The sequence below is a fragment of the Manis pentadactyla genome, chromosome 4, assembly GCF_030020395.1.
Source record: "Manis pentadactyla isolate mManPen7 chromosome 4, mManPen7.hap1, whole genome shotgun sequence".
Lineage (NCBI taxonomy): Eukaryota > Metazoa > Chordata > Mammalia > Pholidota > Manidae > Manis > Manis pentadactyla.
In genome coordinates, this window is record NC_080022.1 from 145470445 (window position 1) to 145492470 (window position 22026).

The following is a 22026-nucleotide window of genomic DNA, read 5'->3' on the forward strand; positions in this document are numbered from 1 at the left end:
TGTGCACAAACACTTCTGAATCACTGTTGTAGGCATGAGGCAGTCATTCAACTTTACCTTTTTTAAAAAAGGTGATACACTCAAAGGAAGTGATATATACAAGATATATGAAGGGTCAGGGCTAGTAAAAAGATACTGCAGTCTAGGTATGACCTAACAAGGATCATACATGGTGATACATGATACTGTCACAATACAATGGTGACAGTAAAAAAGAAACTGATTCAAGAATATGAAGGAAGGAACAATGGGATCCAAGGTCTAATCAGGACCCAAAGAAAGGGTTTGAATTAAAGACTTGCTGTATACCAAGCCTCTGAGATTACAAAGAATGCTGCTATCATGAATAAAAACAAACAAATCTTAAGGGGCAGACACTTAGGGGGGAAAAATGAAGTCTATTTTAGACATACTGTATATGAGACGATGACAGGACATTTGAGGGGAGAATGTGTGTACACATTCAACTACACAAAAGCATTTTCTGTCCCATATAATCTAAGTTTACTAGGTATTTTCCCAAATTGTTGCAGTTCCACAATTTGAGATGTGGATGACACATACATAACGCTGTTGCTTTTATCTGACCAATATTCCAGTCTCCAAACTCATGTTATCAAACAGCCTGTGATATACAAATAAAATTTTTAGTGAAGACATGAATGCTGCAGGGAAAATGCCACTTCATCTTCTTCTAAGTGAAACTAATTAATGTATCATTCAAAAGCATACAGCAGGCATAAATAATGAGCATAATGTCAAAAGGCGTTGAGCAGAAAACCCTCCCTGCCCTGGAGGCGGGGATTTGCTCCACAAAGCCTCCAGTCAGGCCGATGGCTGATTAGACCAGTTAGAGCTTTTGTTTTTTTGTTTTTTTCCCCTGTGACATGTGCTTTAGTTGCAGTGGAAAGGAAATGTGTCATCTGTGGTTTGGTTTTAAAACTGGAAAGCTAGCCGTACATATCCTTTTTTACTGCAGATTTACTTTTAAGGTTCATGGTCTCTAAATCTGTTATGCCGTAAATTACATGGAAGCTGTGCTTCAAGACAAGAAAAGAAGTGGCTTATTAAAATCAGGTTATAATCAGATCTTGACAAGCATTTTGTAAGGTAGGTCATATATATGGCTTTCTTATGCCTTTCATTTACAATTTCGTACAGTTTGGTGTTCAAGGAAGTGCTTTCTAACAGAAGCTAAGAATCTTACTAACAAAGTAGAATCAGAAGGACTGAGAGTGTATGCTGTTTCTCTCTGTCCTAGAATTTAAATTAGAAATACAAAGATTTACCAACAACAGAGTTTTAAATTAGGGTTAGGAAGGACAGTGACTTGGAAAATTTTATTTGTTATTTAAAAAATACAGAAGTGCCTCAATGCTTAGGCATTGAAATTTTATTGAAAATGATCAGAGATAAAGAAAACTGACAACATAACTTGGCCTCCATAGCATAAATTAGGGATGTAGAAACACTGCTCTATTCTCAGACATTTGTAAGGGTAAGAAAGTCTCGTTTTGTTGACAGTTTGTTTATTTGGGGATGACAGTACCTCTGGATGAAGACAATCAACAGCAGGCCTATTATCTACCCCAGGGTAAGCACTGGAAAAATGTGTATGAATACTACGATGTATACTACATTGTTAATGAACTAATGTGACAAGAATAACCCACTTTCAATAATTTTAGCATCGAATGCAGAAGTCCAGTCTCATATAGGACTTGTTACCTCAATTTAAAGTATTTCTCTTTGTGAAAGAATCGAGTATCCACAGATGTATGTCTTCAACCTAAAAATAGAAGCTGAGCTCTTTTATATAAAATTCAGTGCAAAATATCTGTAACGATATGTTAAAGATCAAATCCAAAAAGTAATCTTAATTCTAAAACATATAATAGTTTTTCCCCTCCCTACTATTAATAAAAAATATCACATCAGAGGTTAGTTTCCAGTTAGCCTTGTTTATTATGTGCTTTTGTTTATATAACAACATATCACTTTTGTTATTCTCAATCTGTATATTGATAGCATACAAATATCCTCCTAGACCTACTGAATCAGAATCTGTACTTAAAAAAGACTCCCATGCACAAATTTGAGAAGAATTCTATAAAATAAATAAAGTTCTTAAGTAGGCAATTTCATTTAGTAAATCTCAGGAGAATAATCTAGTTTTTGCTTCTAGTTCCCTCAAATAAGTGCTAATGACAAAATACTCTAACAAAAAATAGGTCAAACTGGAACGTTAAAAGAGAGCTCAATGATGGTGATCAATCTTTCCTGCTGGTTTACCAATACCTGGAACAGATATGCCAGTTCTGTTTAAATCTTCAATCATACGGCTAATAATGAAAATTAGGAACCAACTTGTCCCCTTTTTGTACTGGCTTCTAGGGAGCTCAGAGCCAAAACTGAAATCCAACTTCTTCATTTATATGCTGAGTCTCTTCCAATCTGCTTTGACTTCCCACTTCAGTCTAAATCCCCATGATCTTGAAGCTCTATGTCTATTTTATTGCACAATTTCTTTTTAAAAATTATGTCATAATATTCATATACAACACTAGCCATAAATGATGGAAAGAGTAAATAATTCTTGTTGAACTTTTGAGATTATTCAGAAGATATCTGCCTCTTTCTTTTAATGCCAGATTTTTAGGCTGAGAAAACTGGCATGCCTTTGCTTTCAGAAATCCACAATAAGTCAGGGGACATAGGGGTGAAAAGACAGGACCACCACCATAAAATTGTTTTCACAAATACCAGCTTTATTCTAAGCTTCAAGATAAAATAACACCCAAGAAGAAAACAGGACCCCATGAATTCTTACTTCAAGTCCATTTTCTATTGGTTGCCACAACACTTCTCCTTTCCCAACTAAAAACAAGAAACCCCAAAACGCCATTTGCATTTTCTGTTTATACATGAAGCAAAATGTTCAAGGCCACATTCCTCTTTTACTATGAAGATTGGTGACACATTTGTTAGAGGGTGGGGAGTTTCTGCAAAAAGAATCCTTTACTGGTCAGGAAAAAAAAAAAGGAGGAATCAAAAAAGTAAAAGCAGAAGTATCTGCCTCGCAGTTTAACATGCTTGAGGAGAAAACCATGGTATTCAGTTTACAATGATTAATAGTTATTTGTAATGTTAACTTCTACCACTTAAAGGAATAACATAAATTAAATAGTTTCTTTATATATAGCCTACTGGAAAAAAAAATCAGTTGAGAATGAATTCAAACAGGATAGCAAATGTTAGACTTCAGTTTGTAACTTACTTGTAACAATCAGTATCTTTCAACTACAATTACCAAAACTAGGAACCATTATTCTTTTACAAATTAACAGATTATATTACTATTTCAACAGAGTACCAGTATATTCATGAACATGGACCACATAAGACATTACCTGCATCTTGCCTTTCTGACGACAACAGTTTTTTCTTTGTCTCTTGGAACAAAAGCAAACTATAGCCATCTGTGGGCTCACAACACTACTGTCTGGGATCCAGATATTCAAAATAAGACAGGCAGACACCAAAATGAAAACATTAACGCAAACCCTACAACTCCTGAAGCAGATAAAAAAGGTAATTCTACAAACATGCCTGAAATAGCATCATCATCCCACATCGTATCTTTAACTCCTAAATCTGATCTGGAGCTTCATGTACCTTCTGTTTTCCGGAACTGTTCTCCAACAGTACAGAGCATCAAAAACACGAGCAATAATCACAGTGAAATTTTCAAAAAAGATTCCTGTGAGGAGAACGACAACAAAATGGCTATGCTAGTTTGCTTAATTATAATTGCAGTGCTTTTTCTTCTCTGTACCCTTCTGTTTCTATCAACTGTGGTCCTGGCAAACAAAGTCTCATCTCTCAGACGATCAAAACAAGTAGGCAAGCGTCAGCCTAGAAGCAATGGCGATTTTCTGGCAAGCAGTGGTCTCTGGCCTGCTGAATCAGATACTTGGAAAAGAGCAAAGCAGCTCACAGGCCCCAGCCTAATGATGCAATCTACTGGAGTGCTCACAGCTACAAGGGAAAGAAAAGATGAAGAAGGAGCTGAGAAACTCACTAACTAACAGGTGCTTTAGTGAAGAAAAATGCAAAGCAGCAATCAGACAGTTTATGAAGTAAAAATGAAGTCAGTGTGATATTTAATGCCAACGTGTTGGTTGGTCTGATGTCTAAAATCTGACATGGCAGGCTTGCGATCTGAACCAAGCAGGTGAGAAGGAGAGAAGTAGGCCTGCTTACTTAATTACTTAAACTGTGTGTTTTAGGTCTGACACTGAATATTTTAAAAAGCAAATAATAAAACAACCTACCATTTGGGAAAGGTTTTAAAGACTAGTTGAAGGAACTAAGAGAGGTAGAAAAGGACAATTAAGTAGTTCCTGTTCAGCAATAGTAGTCAGATGATCTTTGTCTGAATGTAATTTAACTTTGAAGAGTTTCACAGTATGCCCTTAGGAGCAAGTATATGCTTCAACATCTAACAGAGGTCAAGTTATCAATGCATAGAGTTGAAATGTATAGTTCAATGGTACTTCTCAGCTGAATACGACGGGATCCGTACCAGCTCACATATCAATACAGCTAATTTTATGCTAGATGTTTTAATCTTAACTATGGCACACTTGTTTTTCTACTATAAATATTTAATTAAAACTTTTAATTTTGTATAATAAATTAAGATTTGTTAGAATAAAATTGACTGTATATCTGCATGCACATCATTATCTTAGAGAACACCACGAAGATCAATAAGAAATGGAGCATAACCGAAACAGATGAGGTTTACAGCCACACCAGAAGACCGAGTATAACTGTAAAGCATATCTTACTGTTTAAGTGTAACACACCTCTATTCCATAAATGCTGCTTACTGGATTATTTATAGCAAATATCCAAAGGCTGATTAATTTTTGGACTTCAAGGATGCCAAGTGGCCTAATAAATGACCAATTTAATTTTTTTACTATCGACTGTGATATGAGCAAAGAAAAGATGTGTATGTGTGTGTGCTTGTTCAGGTAATTGTTTAACCTTTAAAGAAATCAGATTCAAGTAAAATAATGATTTACATTTAAATCAACACTTACATATTCAAATTAAATATACTACAGAAGTTGGTTTGAGACTTCCCAACTATATATATGTACTGAAATGGATAAGGGCATACTCATTAATTTTAAAAATCTCACCCCTTATTGAGCATTTATTCTGGGCAATATGCTAGCCATTTAAGGAAAGATTTTATTTTCTTTTTTTCCAAGTATGACCATAACCTTACTCTCCTTTCTAGGTCAGTGGTTCTCATCCTGGCTGCGTATCACAATCACCTCAGGAGTTTTAAAAATTCAGCAATGCCTAATTTCCACCCTCTCCTCTAATTTAATAGGAACAGGATGAGCTCCAGGCATTGGTAATTTCTGCATAATTCCCTAGTGATACTGCTCTCAATCATCAATTCACTTAAGTTCCATGGCTCAAAGACCTAGGTTACCTTTTAAAATGAGAGTAAAAAAGCATCAATTTTATTATCAGTTTATTATTGATTTGTTAAAAAAAATCCATTCCTTAAACAATATATCATAATTATATTATTCCAGTTAATGCTAAATGTCAACAAAGTAAAAAGGAAAGCAAGAGAATCCTTATGCCAACTAAGGTGACATCAGGTTATCTTCTGAGGGGTAAAAAGGACCAGACTGTAAATGAAACTTGGCAGAGCTCCTGTCTAGCGTAAACTGAAAACTTGAGATTGTGTACTAGAACAAAGTAGTGACGACACAAAGCAGTCCTTGACTCAAGTGTCATATATAAATACTCATCAGAGGAAATTAAAACCAAGTAGTGGCTTCTTAAAAATAAGAAATTAACTAGGGAACTGCTTTCATATTAAGTGTATGGGTCAAACATTTTCTCACAAAAGAGAAAGCTTCTACTGCAGGAATATTTACAATTCATCACTCACCATCTTGGCTATTAAACATGCACCCTCAGAATGATGCCATCCAATGATAGCTCATGACCAAACAGAAGTGGTTCCTTGATAAGTGTTTAAAGATGACAGGTTAAGATATGTTTTGAATTAAGATTTTTAAAAGTTATTTTTTTACAAAGACACTTTTGTTTTCTACCCCTAGATATTATGATCAACATGCTTAATTCCAGGATTTTAAAATAGTGAGCCAAAGTTTATAGCATTATATTCTGCTTTAGAGTAGGACCTCTTAAAGAAACTATTATTTTTGTACCAATTTATAAGTACTCTGAAATGAAGAACTATGCCTTGATAACCTCTGTTCCTCTGCAGTGACTAGGGGAAAGCAGGAGATGGTTTAATACTTACTGTACCTACTGTAACAGGTGCTTTGCTAGCCACTATACATTAAATCCCATAATAAATTTATAAATTAGGAACTATGATTTCATTTTTCAGATGAGGAAAGAGGCTAGAAGGTGACTTGTTCAAAGGAATTTTTATACAGAATGATTCACTCTTTTAATATGCTTTGCTTAGTTATCTATTTTTTAAAAGATTCTAATTTATTTTACTTTCCACAGAGAAGTACCTACTTTGTAGGTAATCAAAGAGTTGTGCACTTGAACTCAAAAATAAGTTAGTAAAGAATTTGGTCAAAAAAATCTTAATTTATACTTTTATCTGGGCTTTGCCTAAATTACACGTGAGGAAATAACATTAACATTTACTGGCCACCTACTGTGTGTGAAGCATTTATATGTATTATCTTATTTAGGCCTCACAACTCAGTAAGGGAAATACACCTCCAGAAGAGGAAATATTGACTCAAAAGTGCAATGACTTGCCTAAGGTCATACAAGTAAACAGAACACATCATTCACTTCTTATGAAAATAAATCTTACTATAGGTAATAACCCTCTAAAGGCAGTTTTCCCTTAGAATAAATTTCTCTCCAAAGCTCTATTCTAAATAAATTTTATAATCACATTACCAGAGAGTCTCATATGTTTACTTACAAACATTAATTAAAAATACTCAAATCATATAGCTCCAAATTGTGTTTCAAAATAAGTTCTGCTAAAGTAGTCATTTCTTAGTCATTTTGTGGCTTATTGCACTTCCGGAACCAACTATTGATAAACTTCCTCTTTTTGTACAGAATCCATTTCAGTTTGCTAGAGGACCATTTTTAATCTGAATTGAACCACCCCTTTTGCTTTCTTAGCCAAATCACCAAAATGTGCAGTTAGAAGTGAGAATTTAGCCTTCCGCAAAAGAAGTTAACAGCTGAGGTAAGAACATTTTCACACAGGCAATCTGGTTTGATCTTTGCTTTATACAAAATTTATTTTTACAACTAAAATGTCGTTAGTGGTTTAAACTTAAACTCTATATTTTAAAGATGTGTGTAACAGGTTTTGTGGTTTTGTTCAGTGTTGAGCTTGCCTTGGGGAAATTTTTCACCTAGGTTTGTATAATATAAGCCCTTTTAAGTTTATTCAGTCACAGTGTTTGCTAACCTTAGTTCTGTAATTAAAAGAAATAAACTATAGCATGGCAGATAAAACCAAAGGTTAGAAATAAAACTAGAATACATGGGATATGACTGAATTTACAACTCCAAAATACCAACTGTTAAAAATTGTGATGTTCTTTCCATAAATTTTTCTGTATATAACATAATCCATAGGTTTAAATTTTTATTTTTTTTAATTCCCTTTAGTTTCCACAGTGAGAGGTCACCTTCACCTCTGCTTAATTTAAAAAGAAACCAAAGGAGACTAGATAAGGCATTCAATTATCATTATTATATATATGCTTCATGCTTTACACAAATTGAATCTTTTACTAATAACAATGACATGAAAATATTACCACTCATTTTTAAAGCTAAAACAAAACTTTTATGATAAAATGTGTGCATATGCATTCATATGATCTGCATATTTTATGTATATTTACATATTTCACATGTTATTATCTGAGCCTTTAGTAAATAGCACAAAATAGATCTAGGAAAAAATAGCCACAGAGTAAACAATAGAAACCTGCTAATATGCACAAAAGATGCTTAGTCTGTGAGTAAAGTGGGCAATGACAAAGTAAATGTATTCCAAAATTAAAACTGCAGAGAAAGTTTATATAAACTTGAAATACTGCAGAGTAATTCATAATGGATGATGTCCGATTTCAACATTTCATAAATACTTATGATTTTCCCTTGCAGAAGTCCACTTTGGATTTCTTCTAAGTAACTATTACAGAAGTTAGAAAATAAAGATTTTTATCTCTTTTTTAGACAAGACTTATCTATATATTTTGAAAAGATCAGTTCCAAATTTAGAGTTTAAGAGTACCTGTATTATTCAGCTAATTGTTATATAATTCTACTCAGAAGGAAATTATGAATTCTGAGTAAGTTTGAATTTGTTAAACATAAATAAATCTGATGCCGTTCAATGTCCAATCTTTAAAAAATCACCTCAAAAATGACAGCTTATAGGCTAACCATTCAAAATTCCCATAACGGTTTTCATAGAATCACAGGACTAAATGGCCTTCAGGTAGTTCTTGTTCTACCTTTTACATATTGCCTCCAAAAGTTACTTACATATCTGTTCCAAGAGCTCACATCTCCTTCCTTCATTAAGCATTCCCATTTCATTATTTTACTAAGAAAGGCAGTAGAGCAAATTTGGTGACATGTAATAGAAGGCAAGGGCTCTGGTAGCAGATGTACATGGTTTCTGTATTAGTGTCACTAGTGAGAGCCGTAACACTTTGCCAAGTTACCCAACTTCTCTGTGTCTCAGTTTCTTTATCTATGAGATGAAGGTAACACCATCTTGCTCTTTAAATTGGAAGGACCTAACATTTGGTGGGTACTCAGTCAATGGTAGCTATTATTGTTGATAAAAGATGGTCATCAAATACTTCCTATCACAGTTTAATGTTTATGTCTCTTTCTGCTTTTCCTCAAGATATGGAACTGCTGTTTTATTCCTTTTATGGTTTCATAACCTTACTAGCTGGACATATACCACTACTCAATTTTAACCTATTATATATGTATTATAAGTTATTATATCAAAGTAACTGAAATTCAGATACTATTTTTGATACTGCTTACCTACACTTGCCTTTTTTATTTGGATGTGCTCTCTGAATTTCCTTGATTCTCTTAAAAATGCAATTACATATTTCTTATCATATCCAACTTAACAGCATCCATTTTAAATGCTAGATTCTTTGTGTACTGATGCATTATATTTATGAGAACATGTCTAATACATGCACTCTGGTTTCACTATAACTGCTCTTTAAATGCTTAGTAAAAACAGCTGACACTTTTCTTCTTTTAAAATTTTTAAAAATATTTAGGAAAAGCAAAAGACCAGTATCAAAGATTTAAATTTCAAAGTGCCAGTGGAAAATAATAAACCAAATAGTGCCATATGAGGGTAGACAAATTTGGGATTTGCCTAAGCAGCAGACTAAGGGATTTCTAGAAAAATGCTATATAGAATGTGCATAGATTCTTTAGTGTAATCAGAAGGGTATGCCAGGGGTAAAATTAAAGAAAGAGAATCTTAAGGACACTTAGAGTAGATAGGAGAGCCTGAAATGAAGGGAAGTGAGTTGGAGAAAATGGGCAGTTCAAGTCCTGCATCTCGGGAAGAGAGCTCCTGTTTGTGGGCTCCCTGCATCCACAAACACAGGCTAGAGACAGAGCGGCATCGTGTGGCTCCTTCTTTCACCTACGTCCATCTTCTCCCCCAAATTCTTTTTAATTTTGCCTACTTTAATTTGCTACCCTAACTTCTATTAATTACATACATATCACCACTTTTTCTCCAGCTTTTTATTACATTTTTTCCCTTTCAATACCTTCTCTAGCTAACTGACCTTCTCCTTTTCCATGTATTTGCTGCTTACTATATTTCTGTTCTGTTTTTCTCTTTTGTATTGTTTTGTATTTCTTTGTATTCTCTTTTCCTTTCACCTTATCTGACATTTTTGTCCTTTTTACTTCCCTGCCCCATATGGTTCTTTCTACCTTTACCTGCAGAAACAATGTAGGCACTTTAGGTACACACAGTTTATATATTTTAAAAATATGTATGGTAAAAAAACTTATCACTGGTACTAACACAGGCCTCACTGTCTTTGAGCTAGAAAAAAAAGTTAGTTTCTTCACTGCTATACTACTTATTTTTCTTTTAAATTGTTCCTTCTTTTTCAGACTCTTCTGAATTGCTATTATAGAATTCTAACACAGATTCTAGCATTCTGATGTAGCAGATGCTAGAAGAGTAGACAGCTAACTGAAGAATGGGGAGAAAGGGGTAGGATAAAAGATGGAATGGTTTTAATGTTGCTATAACCCTTAAATGACAAGTGGAAAATCCCATACACTGAAGATCCTACGACCTTCCTATTGATAAAAGAGGATATGAACCTACCAAAATTGATCTTACAAACTAAACTGGGTTTATAATTATGTTCCTGTTTGAGCTCTTTCCTTTCCTAATGCCTATTTCAGCAAACTAAAAAGAAGCAGTATGTGGGTTTTTAAAAATATTTAAGCAAAGTCACAAAAAAAGAGACATTTCATTTCTTACTGAAGACAATTTGTGGCCTACATTTTCCAATGCTTTAGGTGGCATTTTTTAAAAACTAAAGCAAAACTCTGAAGAACGGCACTTTCTAGTGAGGTCTTTGAGGGGATAATCTGTAAGAATACTAGGCCTTGCAGGATGACAACCATCTAGAGATGATTAAAACCCCATATTTATGCAAAAAAGTTTCCAAGTTTTTCTCTATTAAACCTTTTTGGATAATGGATAAAAAGCACAATTTAATAATTTTGATTTTACTTTCTCTGCTTACATTCTGGTAGAAGTACTAAGAAACAGGAAAGTGAAATGGAAGTGAACCAAGAAGCCCAATACAGGTTAAATGCTTACTAAGCTGCTAACATACATGGAACTCTTCTACAAAGGAATCAAAATATTAAAAAACATGAGGCAGTTTAGGGTAGTAGAAAGAGCATATATTCTGGAATCAGACAGTCCTGGGTACAAATTTCCAATCTGTCAATAATGGAGATATAATATTGGGAAAATTGCTTGATGCACTGAATTTGTCTCTGTATCTATAAGTCAAGGATAACTTCATCTTCCTCACAGAGTCATTTAAGGGTTAAATGAAATAAGGTATGTAAAACATGTGGGATAGTACAATACTTAGTGTGTTCCAGGTAAGTATTTTTTTGTTTCTTTCTGTCTTCAAGGTTCTTTTTAATCTTCATTTAATAAAAAGAAAACATGAGACGTTAAGAAAAAAGAAATAAACAACTATTTAAGAGAACAGAAGTGTGAGCGAGCTACATGTCTGAAGAATTAACTAAGGAACCATAAAGACAAAAAGAACTAGGGGGATTCAGGGAATGTTCGCTGATCTCTCTGGGCTGTGATCAGACACAGATAACTTGATTTAAGAAGGGGAATTTAAGCTAGAGATAGGCAGTCAGAGGCTGGGTTGGAAAAAAGAACACATTCAAAGAGGGTGAAAAACAGCATAATTAAAAGTGTGTGTTAAGGAAAAAAATGTGTGTGTTTGGAAAGTATGTGAGATGGGGAAGAGGTGCATTTGGCTGAATAAGTCTCAGTCATGAGATATGAACTGGACTGGCAAACTCAAACAAGAAGAAAAAACTCAGTTCAGAATTTTTATCTTGACAGCAATGGGGAACCCTTATGCAAGGGAGTAGTAACCTGATCACACCCACTTTTAAGATTAATTCATCAGCGGTGTGCCGGAAAATTTAAAGGATAAATATTTTTAAATTAGGTTTGAAGTATTAGAGGGAGAATAAAAAAGATGACACTATACAGGAAAAAAAATCAAGTTTTTCCTTCTACTAACATAGGGTAATTTATCTTCACTGTACCAAGTGGTAGAGGAGTAAGCAATGAAAATTACTCATAAATGCTAAAAAATTCTATTTATTTGCAAAACTTGAGGAGTTCCTCTTCTCCTGTTATTGTACAGAACATGAACTCTCTCACAGCTTGGCCTACATACCATAGGAAAACTATAGTTTCTGATCATATGCTCCAGGATCTAACAACATGAGATTTGTTAATGTTAAAAATAACCAAATAGTTACCATTGTGTTTAAAGATGTGCAAAACAAGTATGCTACACTCAGAGCTGAAAACTGTCTTGGTATAACTCCTTACTTTAGGGATAAGGCAACTGAGAACAGGAAAAATTAAATGATTTAGGTGGTAGAAGTAAAATTGGAACTTAACTCTTCAAGTTTTAGCATCTACCATACCCCACAAAAAGCCCTACCTGTCAAATTTATACATGTGCCTTTTCCCCCCATGCTTGTATAGTGTTCCCTTGGCTGAAATACTTTATTTGCTTAATTAATTCTTACAGCACTTTCAAGGTTCAGTTCAAGTTTTACTTCTCTGAGAAATCTTCCCTGAAGCACTCCCAGGCTGGGTTAGTTCCTCTGTGCATCTCCTGCATACACTTATGAGAAAGCCTACCAAATTATTAGCTTGTTTGTTCTACCATTAGAAACTGTCCTTTCATTGTTGTATTTCCTAAGCCAAGAACAATGGTGTTGATCAATAAATGAATGAAACCAGCAGCAGGACTACTTGACCAACTGGATAAGCCTGACTGAAGCAGAGTCAACAACCACTTTAGGATTTTGAGGCTAGGACTCTGAGTTGAACTGAATCCTTTAAAAATGTGAGATCCTAACATAAAGACACAGTGCTTAGACAGTGATGCTGCTGCAAAGATTGCCAATACGACACACTCTGCACATAAGAAACTTACAAAGGTAGTACCATTGACAAAATTAGAGAAGTTGGGAGAGGAGTCAGTTATGAGATGAAGATGAATTCTGTTTTAAATATGTTGAATTTGCTGATAGTAGGGTATACACATGGAAATGTCCACCAAGAAGTCATGCAAATAGAATCAGAGTTAAGGAGATAAAGGCTGGATGTACAGGTTTGAGAGTTATGGCATAAAGGTGAGAGCTGAAGTGTTACAGATTTAGGATCAAAGAAAAGAGCAAAGAGTGAGGACTGAATATCAAGTACTCATACTGAGGAGGCAAGAAAAAAACAGAAGCTAGTGAGAGTAACATAAAGGGAAGACTGTTTCAAATAGCTACTCAAATAACAATGAAGGAATAGTCAATAATGTCAAATGTAGTCAAAATAGCAGAAACAAGGAAAGAGAAAGAAGGAAAGACCATTGGGTTAGGTAACAATAGATGGTTACTGGTGTCCTTCAAGGCAGCAGGATCAATATATTTCTGGTAGTAAAGGGAGAAAAAAGTAGAGAGCATGTGGGTACAAGCATACAGAGCCTATGTGTTTGACATGAAGGACTGTAATATAATGAAGCTAGAGGGGTGGTGGGCCAAGTACTGATCTTATGAAAGAATTAAGAGAGATCACTGCCTATGAGGTCTGAATGCTATGAGTTAAGAGTATATCCAGTAGTTGTTTACATTAGCCTGCAGTATATCAAGTCTAAATTAGGAACAATGAATACTTACCAAGTACCTACCTACTTTATTCCAGACACCAAATGATACCTAATTGTCTTTCTTTCTTTTATTATAAAACCACTGGTAAAGAGGAAACATTCTGAAATGGATCTCAAGTACTTCCTCTTAATTTTGTTTTGTGGATACCTGAATGATACAATTTTCTCAGAGACAGAAGCAACTACAACAGAGAAGCAACCACAGTCTGCTCTATTGGGATCACCAATACCATATGTCTCCACTAATTCTCAAAACACAACAGGGAATCCTTTGGGTCAACCAACACAATTCAACAACGTTGCTTCTGGACAACTAATACAAACTGCCACAGTCACTGGACAACCAACACCAGCTGCCTCTTCTGAAAAACCAGCACCACATATTTCTGCTGGACAACCACCTGCCTATAACATCACCAGGCAATCAACAGCAATGGCCAGTGCTTCCCCACAAATGGCACTACCTGTGTTCACCTCTGCCAGCCAACTACCACTATCTGCCCACACTCCTACCAGAAAACTGCCACCTTTTATCTACACTTCCACTCAACAGCCATTATTTATCCACACCTCTTCTAGTAAACAAGTAGCACCAACCATTCATAATCTAGCCACACAACAAACACCAAATGTCAAAAGTTCACCTATGTTTACACCAGGATTCATCCTACAAACCACTAGTAGCAGTAAGAGCCCACCTAAAACCAAGTCTAATTCAACAGCTGCCATATTAGTTGGTATAATTATGACTTCTATGTTGATAGCTATAATCATGATTGTACTGTGGAAATGCTTGAGAAAACCAGTTCTAAATGATCAAAACTGGGCAGGTAGGTCTCCATTTGCTGATGGTGAAACCCCTGACATATGTTTGGGTAACATTAGAGAAAATGAAGTGCCCACAAAACGTACATCAATTATTTCACTTATGGCCTGGAAACCAAGCAAAAGCACAGTTCCAGCAGATGACTTAGAAATTAAGTTGTTCGAATCAAGTGAAAACATTGAAGATTCAAACAACCCCAAAACAGAGAAAATGAAAGATCAAGCAAATGGTACATCAGAGGATAGTGCTGGTGGATCAACAATTGGCACTGCCATTTCCTCTTCAGACGATGCAGATCTGCCTCCACCACCTCCTCCCCTTCTTGACTTGGAAGGACAGGAGAGCAACCAATCTGACATAATGACGTTATCTCTTCTTCCAAGTGATTCCACCAAACTCCCATCTCTGGACTGTCTCAATCAAGACTCTGAAGATCATAATTCCAAGTTCCAAGAGTCATTTCCACCTCCCCCTGACTCATTTAACTTGCCCCTGGCACCAGAAGATTTTATGAAAAACCAGGAAGATTCCAACAATGAGACCCAGTGTCAGTTCTCTATTCCTCTTGATTCTGATCAAGATCTCAATGAATCCCTGCCACCCCCACCTGAAGAATTATTATAAATACTACAACTTGCTTTTTAGCTGCTTTTCTGTCCTTCTTAAAGGATTCCATCTTTTGTTTTACTCATGTGATGAAATATATTCACTGGTAACTGGTAGCCAATTCTGATTTTTATTCAGGAACTACCTGAAATCTGCTCAAAGCTCATGTGCATACATGGAACTTATTTTTAAAAACTATGGAATAGTGATCTATTTACTGGCTATAGTATCTAACTTTAATGTATAGTACATTTTATGTAGGTGGATGGATGTCAAAAACAACCAGTTTGGAAACAAAAGTCTACATATATTTAATATCACCCAGTAGATAGTTTTTTTCTTGAAATAAATAAAATTCTATTTTTCCATTTCAAAGTTTGAGGTGGGGGAAATGAGAAATTAAATACACAGTCCAAGTTTTAAATTAATCCCTCAGGTATATTAAATAAATGTTCCAAGTTTGTGTGGATGTGAGATTAAAATGCATGTTTGAGAATTGAGAAATATCCTTTTTAGCTCTCATGGAAAACAGTAAAACAAACAAATTAAAACACCAAATTGGGGGGTTGGTTGGGGACCTTCACTCTGAATAAAAACAGGAGCATGTACTATAGCATGTAGACATTTGCTTATCTTGTTGGGGAAGTACAAATTTTAAAACTAGCCCCATTAAAAAGTTTTGTCTTTACATGCCTTAAAAACCCAAACAAATGAAATCTTATATAAAGGGGAAAAAAAACCTTTTTGGCTTCATTCCAAATTTGGATGATTTTTTTTTTTTCCTGGATAAACAGATTGTATCAAAATACAAACGGTTCCCAACTTTCACTGAACTCATACTTTCTGACACTATACATTTGAGCTCTTAAAAACCACCTTTCTTGGAAGCAACCTAAGTGTCCATCAGTAGATGAATGGATAAAGAAGATGTGGTACATATACACAATAGAATATTATTCAGCCATAAGAAGAAAACAAATCCTACCATTTGCAACAACATGGATGGAGCTAGAGGGTATTATGCTCAGTGAAATAAGCCAGGTGGAGAAAGACAAGTACCAAATGATTTCACTCATATGTGGAGTATAAGAACAAAGAAAAACTGAAGGAACAAAACAGCAGCAGATTGACAGAACCCAAGAATGGACTGACAGTTACCAAAGGGAAAGGGACTGAGGAGGATGGGTGGGAAGGGAGGGATAAGGGTGGGGAAAAAGAAAGGAGGCATTACAATTAGCATGTATAATGTGTGTGTGTGGGGGCACGGGGAGGGCTGTACAACACAGAGAAAATAAGTAGTGATTCTACAGTATCTTACTATGCTGATGGACAGTGACTGTAATGGGGTTTGTGGGGGGGACTTGGTGAAGGGGGGAGCCTAGTAAACATAATGTTCTTCATGTAATTGTAGATTAATGATACCAAAAAAAAAATTCTTATATGTTGCTTATAAGCAACAAGAGATTACTGTATAAGGAATGGATATAAGAAAGTATATGAAAATCAATGGCTTTCCTTGATGTGAGCAAAAATTAGACTATAAAATAAGACATGAGATAACCATCACTATAATAAAACAATCATTTTGGATAAAAAAAAAAAAACAAACAACCCACCTTTCTTATGCAGCATTTCATCTTTCACCTGTTACCTGACAGTGGTACATGTTGAGTTATCGGAGTAGGGGTGGGCCGATCCTTGTACAGTCAAGGAGGAGAGTACTCCTCAGTCTGTGCTTGTATAGCATGCCAGCAAGCCCTCCTCTGCCCAACAAACACATAATACTCCTCCTCCTTACTACCCACCTCCCTCATCAGGGAAACAATCACTGAGAATGAACTGTGGTGGCCTTACTGGTAGCTTAACCTTTAAGAACCTCCCATAGTTTGGTGATTTCTTAGAACAAAATATAGTATTTATTTGTAGTAATGGTGTTCAAAAATTAACAAAGTTCCATCTTGAATAAAAACTAGAGGCTTTTGGATATTGCAAGTTTATATATATAATGTTTCTCTTTAAATGTTTTAAGCTAATCACTTAATGACTGTTAAAAGTTTTTATTTGCAGAAACACTTCCTTGAGCTTCTTATTTTTTCTGAATAAGCATGGTGTTTATTGGCATATGGCATTGGTTCTCTTCTATCTTCCACATTAAAAGCCTTCTTTCATGTGTTATTCAAATAGCACTTTTCTGGTTAATTTACAAGCAGCAGTAAGGAACTGAAGAACTTCCTGTTGTTCTTTTGAATTATAAGTACTCTAGTTAGGGTAAATAAGATATGTTTTTATATTTGGTCAAAATTTGGACATGCCTTCAATCATCGTAACTTTTCTCATATAAAATGTTACCTAAGAAGCTCTTTCCACATTTTCTCTTCTTTTTATCACTTTCTTTCCTGACCTCTTAAGGATGGGTATTGGGAAATACCAGCTCTCATAGATAAATCAGGAGCTGTTGAGCTGGTCATACTCTTGTCTGATTTTTTTAAACACTACAGGCAGCTTTTCTCCTTCTGTTCTTTGTTCAACAGAAGAACAGACTACTGTCAGCAGCTGGTTTTGTTTTTTGTTTTTTAAGAAATTCTTTGCCAGGGGGAAACATAATTCCCATTTACTACATGCAATTTTTCCCCACTGAGGTCAGTGGAAGCTGAGTAGCCAAATCATAGCAATCCTTGCTTAATCAGCAGAAAGAAATGCAAACTAATAAAAGAAATACAGGAGCAAAGAAAATGCTGGAACAAAGAAGAACCTACAGAAAAGATTTAAAAACCAAGATCCAGAAGTGAATGTTTATATCATGAATATGGCACATATTCATGACAAGGCACAGAGGAATAAAAAGTAGACTAAACTACATACCACATACCAGTGGTGCTCTTACCAGATCAGCATTAAACAGATCCAGAAACAACCGTGAAGACCATCTAGTTCAACTTCTTTTATTTGTTAACTGCTGAGAAAACGGGCCCAGAGAGAATAAGCAACTTGCTTAGAAATGGTACTAAAAGCTGAGTTTGTTCCCTGATTCCTTTCAGCATTCTTTTCACTAACATTGGACCAAAGAGCATCTACTTCATGCAATGCAACATACATATACTGCACGTGTATTTCATTGATGTTGGTGTTGAGGGACACAATGACTTAGATGAGAGTGACCTGTAGTTGTTATTATTACCCTAGTTCTGATAAAAAATAAGGTAGCAAAGTATTTGGGCACCTATAATTAAAACATTGTAATACTGGTACATGATTAGATAGATGAATGGAACAGAACAGAAAGTTCAGAAATAGACTCAAATCAGTGGGAAAAAATATTGGGACAACTGGATATTCAGAATAAGATAAAACTGGATATGTACTTCACACCACATTAGAATAAACACCAAACATTTAAATACGTAATATAAAATACTAAATTATTCAAGTATTAGAAGAAAATATGAGTGAATTCCTTTATAATCTGAAGTGGGATAAACCTTCCTAGCTGAGACTAAAAATAAAAATTCAATGATATAAATTTTTTAAATGTCAAAAAAACCCAACCCCACCATAATAAGGCCAAAGACAAATGGTAAACTGGAGAAAAAAATCAGTGGCTTAAAACAAATGGCTAATATTTCTGAAGTCAAAATTTAAAAAACTCCTAAATATGGGGGTCCCCACAATAGAAAAAATGTGAGAAACATAAAAGATAGTCACAGAAGAAAAAATTTAAATTGTCCTTAAAAACATATAAAGATATACAACTTTCCTCAAAATAACAGATACATTTTAAATGTACACTGGATACTATTACCTATCAGATTGATATAAATAAAAGTCTAACAACAAAGTCTACCATGAGGCTCAACAGAACTAGACACCCTGATACATTGTTGGTGGGACTGCAAAACAGTAGTCTATAAAGAGGAATTTGGCAGTACCCAAAAAATTTCAAATGCATTTACCCTTCTTACCCAGCAATCCTACTTCTACAGACCTTTTTAAAAGATCCACTGGACAATGTATGAAATTATTTAGTTGCAAAGGTATTCACTGTGGTATTATTTGTAATATCAAAAATCTGGAAAAACCTCAGATGTCCATCAATAGGGGACTGATTGAATAAACCATGGTACACTCCGAAATGGAATACTATGAATCATGAAATGAATGTGAAAGATTCCTATATACTGATATGGAGTGATTTTCAAGATATATTATCAAGGAAAAAAGATGTGTAAGTATATACGTTTAGTGTGCAACCTTTTATATAAGCAGGGGGATAACAACATAATACACACATATTTTTGTATGTGTGCAAAAAGAAATACTGTTCAGATACTACCAAAAGCTAATAAAAATAGTCACCAAAAGGAGAAGGAAGGGTTAGGGTGGAGAGGACAGAGAAACAAGATTTGTCTGACTATACCTTGCTAGAAAGTTTTGACCTAAGAGTCTTTAAAAATTGGTAACTAGTAAAACAAATGAACCTAATATAAAGTTGGTGATATAAACACATAGAGAAAACAGCTATTTCAAGTTGCATTAGAACACAGAACTGATTACACATCCTTGGTGAAATATGTTCTAAAAACAAACAGAGCTGCAAAGATTTCTTAAACTTTATTCAGTAGTCTGTAATCTAATTTTCTGTAGCAATACGGGTATTATTTTGAAACTATTGTAGGATGATACAAATAAGCAATTATATTAATGCTGTTAGGAACCATTTATAGGAAATATGGGGAGAGACAAACAAATTAAATCTTCACAAGAAAGCAAACAGATAAATCCAGATGAGAGACACTAGTGAACAAAAAAGTGATTGAGTTTTGGCAACATACCAGTGGCATGGGGATAACAGGGGTGGGGAGGTGGGAGAAGAGACTGATCCACTCGGATTTTGACCTGGTAATTTCTATCTTGTCAGTTCTTCCATGCTTTTAAAATCCTTTATTCAGTACTCTGCTGTTTTTAGCAGGAAATTCTATATGAATAGCTCACTATAATACCAAACAGAGAGAGTACCGTAACTTTTACTCTCAAATAGGCACAACAAATGTTATCAACTTAAGAAATAAAGATAAACTAGGTTTCCAAACTGTTGATTAACATGGAATAGTTGTTCCCACAGCAGGTGGTTTATTACACTTTTCACAATGTTGGGGTAATATATCCTAGGACAGTGTGTTTCACAAAAGAATATATAAGTGAATTTATTGCTTAGTCTAGAATATAATAGTTGCCTTAAAGAGCTGTAATTCTTGACTTGACAGAATTACCTAAAATGTAATGTGTCTAAGTAATATCTAAAATAAATTGTAACAAACATTTAAGCCCATAAAAAATTATTTTTTGGAGTAACAGTAATGTACTATTAATTTTTTATAGAATTTCTAAAAGCACAAGATAAGGACAGATTGTTAAAGTTTAAATACATTAAAAATTTCCCTTTTTTTCCTTTTGAGAATTTTACAATAGTCTTCGAATAATAGGAAGCAACTTGGTATGTCCTCAAACCTGAAATGAGAAACGCTGCCACTGCTATTATGTTGGAATTTTCTATCATATGCAGCAGAACCTAATCTCAATAAAGCCTAAACCCAAATTCACTTGAATTCATTAGTTAATGAAATAACACGTTTCTTTAAAACAAAAGTACTGGTAAGTATAATGGAACTGGATAGCTCTTTATTTACTTGCATGTTGATGTAATGAGACTTCCTAAAATTAAAAGAAAGATTTAAATTGACTCTCAGTCATATCCCTTGAAGTGTAACAGCATATACATGAGCTGAAATAGAAGAAATCTAAATGTCAAAACAATAATTCTCTATTTCCACAATAATATTGCTGAGTGTATTATTTTTAACACATTACTTTTAAGTCATAAGATTGATGACTGGTTTCTGAAATCCATTGAAAGAATCTTAATAAGAGACCAAGGCTGAATCCTCAAAGTAAAGTGGTAATAAAGCACCTAATCAATAATAAATTTCTAACACTACAGACTTTTAAAATGTAGATACTTTTTGAGGAACATTAATTTTATACAAAAGGTGACTCCTAGAGGATAGTTTCTTTTCTAAGAAAATATACTTCAAATTCTAATGCAAAAAATTATCTTTGAGGTACAAATCTGTGGTAAAATAATGGCAAATGTAACTTAGAGAAAAACAAAGGATTCAGTAACTAGACATAATGAGAATTTTCTTAGACCTAATATGTTAATAATTGCTGGTTTTAAATGGTAACAATTTGGTACTGAAAATGCCATGACTCTATCTGCTTTCTTTTCTAAGGTGAATAGATATTCTGGAAATTAGATTTGAGTTTTAACAGATTATTTACACAGTCAGTCCACTAAAGAGAAGAACAGAAGCTATCCTAAATCTAGTCTCATTTTATAAAACTCATGAACAAAGTTTTCCTTTTTACCTTATTTCATGCAATTTAAAAACTATAAATTGTTTTCTCAGTAAGAAAAAATGTGAAACATTCTAAAGAAATAGCCTAAAATTGATGCTGTTATTTTTAAAACATAACAAATGGTCATTCCTATATATGTCTCTGAAGAAAGCAATACTCCCACTCACTAAACAAAGTAAGTTTCTTGAAGAAAAGAAAACCTAATAAATAAATAAATAAATCCTAACCAAAGAAATAAAATTAACCACATTTATTTTACCACGTGAACTGATCATTAAAAGTAGTAAGATGCTCATTTAAAAATGTAGCCTTCTCGGGAGTACAACATAGAGAAGACAAATAGTGATTCTACAGCATCTTACTACGCTGATGGACAGTGACTATAATGGGATATGTGGTGGGGACTTGATGATGGGGGGAGTCTAGTAACCATAATGTTGCTCATGTAATTGTACATTAATGATACCAAAAACAAACAAATAAAAACATAGCCTTCTCAAAACCCAAAAAGCAAATAACCCGATTAAAAAATGGGCAGAGGATATGAACAGGCAGTTCTCTAAAGAAGAAATTCAGATGGCCAACAGTACATGAAAA

At 34.4% G+C, this 22026-nt stretch overlaps 3 protein-coding genes across 10 annotated transcripts in view; 2 read left to right on the forward strand and 1 right to left on the reverse strand.

The window, feature by feature from the left end:
* The window catches only part of NF1 (neurofibromin 1), a 304417-nt gene that overhangs the window by 42691 nt on the left and 239700 nt on the right, over window positions 1-22026 (reverse strand). Inside the window, exon 37 of one of the 7 annotated variants that reach the window (XR_008997245.1) lies at window positions 19845-20003. The exons of 4 other annotated variants lie outside the window; for them this stretch is intronic. Coding sequence is in view for 2 of the 3 variants with exons in the window: in XM_057501131.1 (XP_057357114.1) it covers window positions 8119-8254 (136 nt within the window). In the remaining variant the exon portion in view is untranslated. Of the gene's footprint in view, window positions 1-7300; window positions 8255-18483; window positions 20004-22026 lie in introns of those variants that run through there. 2 more of the 7 variants (XM_057501131.1, XM_057501132.1) reach the window with 2 other exon arrangements.
* On the forward strand, window positions 352-4979 carry EVI2A (ecotropic viral integration site 2A). Of its 2 annotated transcripts, XM_036906313.2 has the most exons (3): window positions 352-1110; window positions 1525-1594; window positions 3369-4979. In XM_036906313.2, the coding sequence occupies exons 2-3, from the start codon at window positions 1556-1558 to the stop codon at window positions 4086-4088; spliced, it is 759 nt and encodes a 252-aa protein (XP_036762208.2). In that variant the 5' UTR covers window positions 352-1110; window positions 1525-1555; the 3' UTR covers window positions 4089-4979. The 2 variants fall into 2 exon arrangements, with proteins under 2 accessions (XP_036762208.2, XP_036762209.2); XM_036906314.2 differs by lacking the exon at window positions 1525-1594 and having other exon boundaries at window positions 364-1110.
* Window positions 5956-16192, forward strand: EVI2B (ecotropic viral integration site 2B). Its single transcript, XM_036906311.2, has 2 exons — window positions 5956-7291; window positions 13675-16192. The coding sequence occupies exon 2, from the start codon at window positions 13690-13692 to the stop codon at window positions 15031-15033; it is 1344 nt and encodes a 447-aa protein (XP_036762206.2). The 5' UTR covers window positions 5956-7291; window positions 13675-13689; the 3' UTR covers window positions 15034-16192.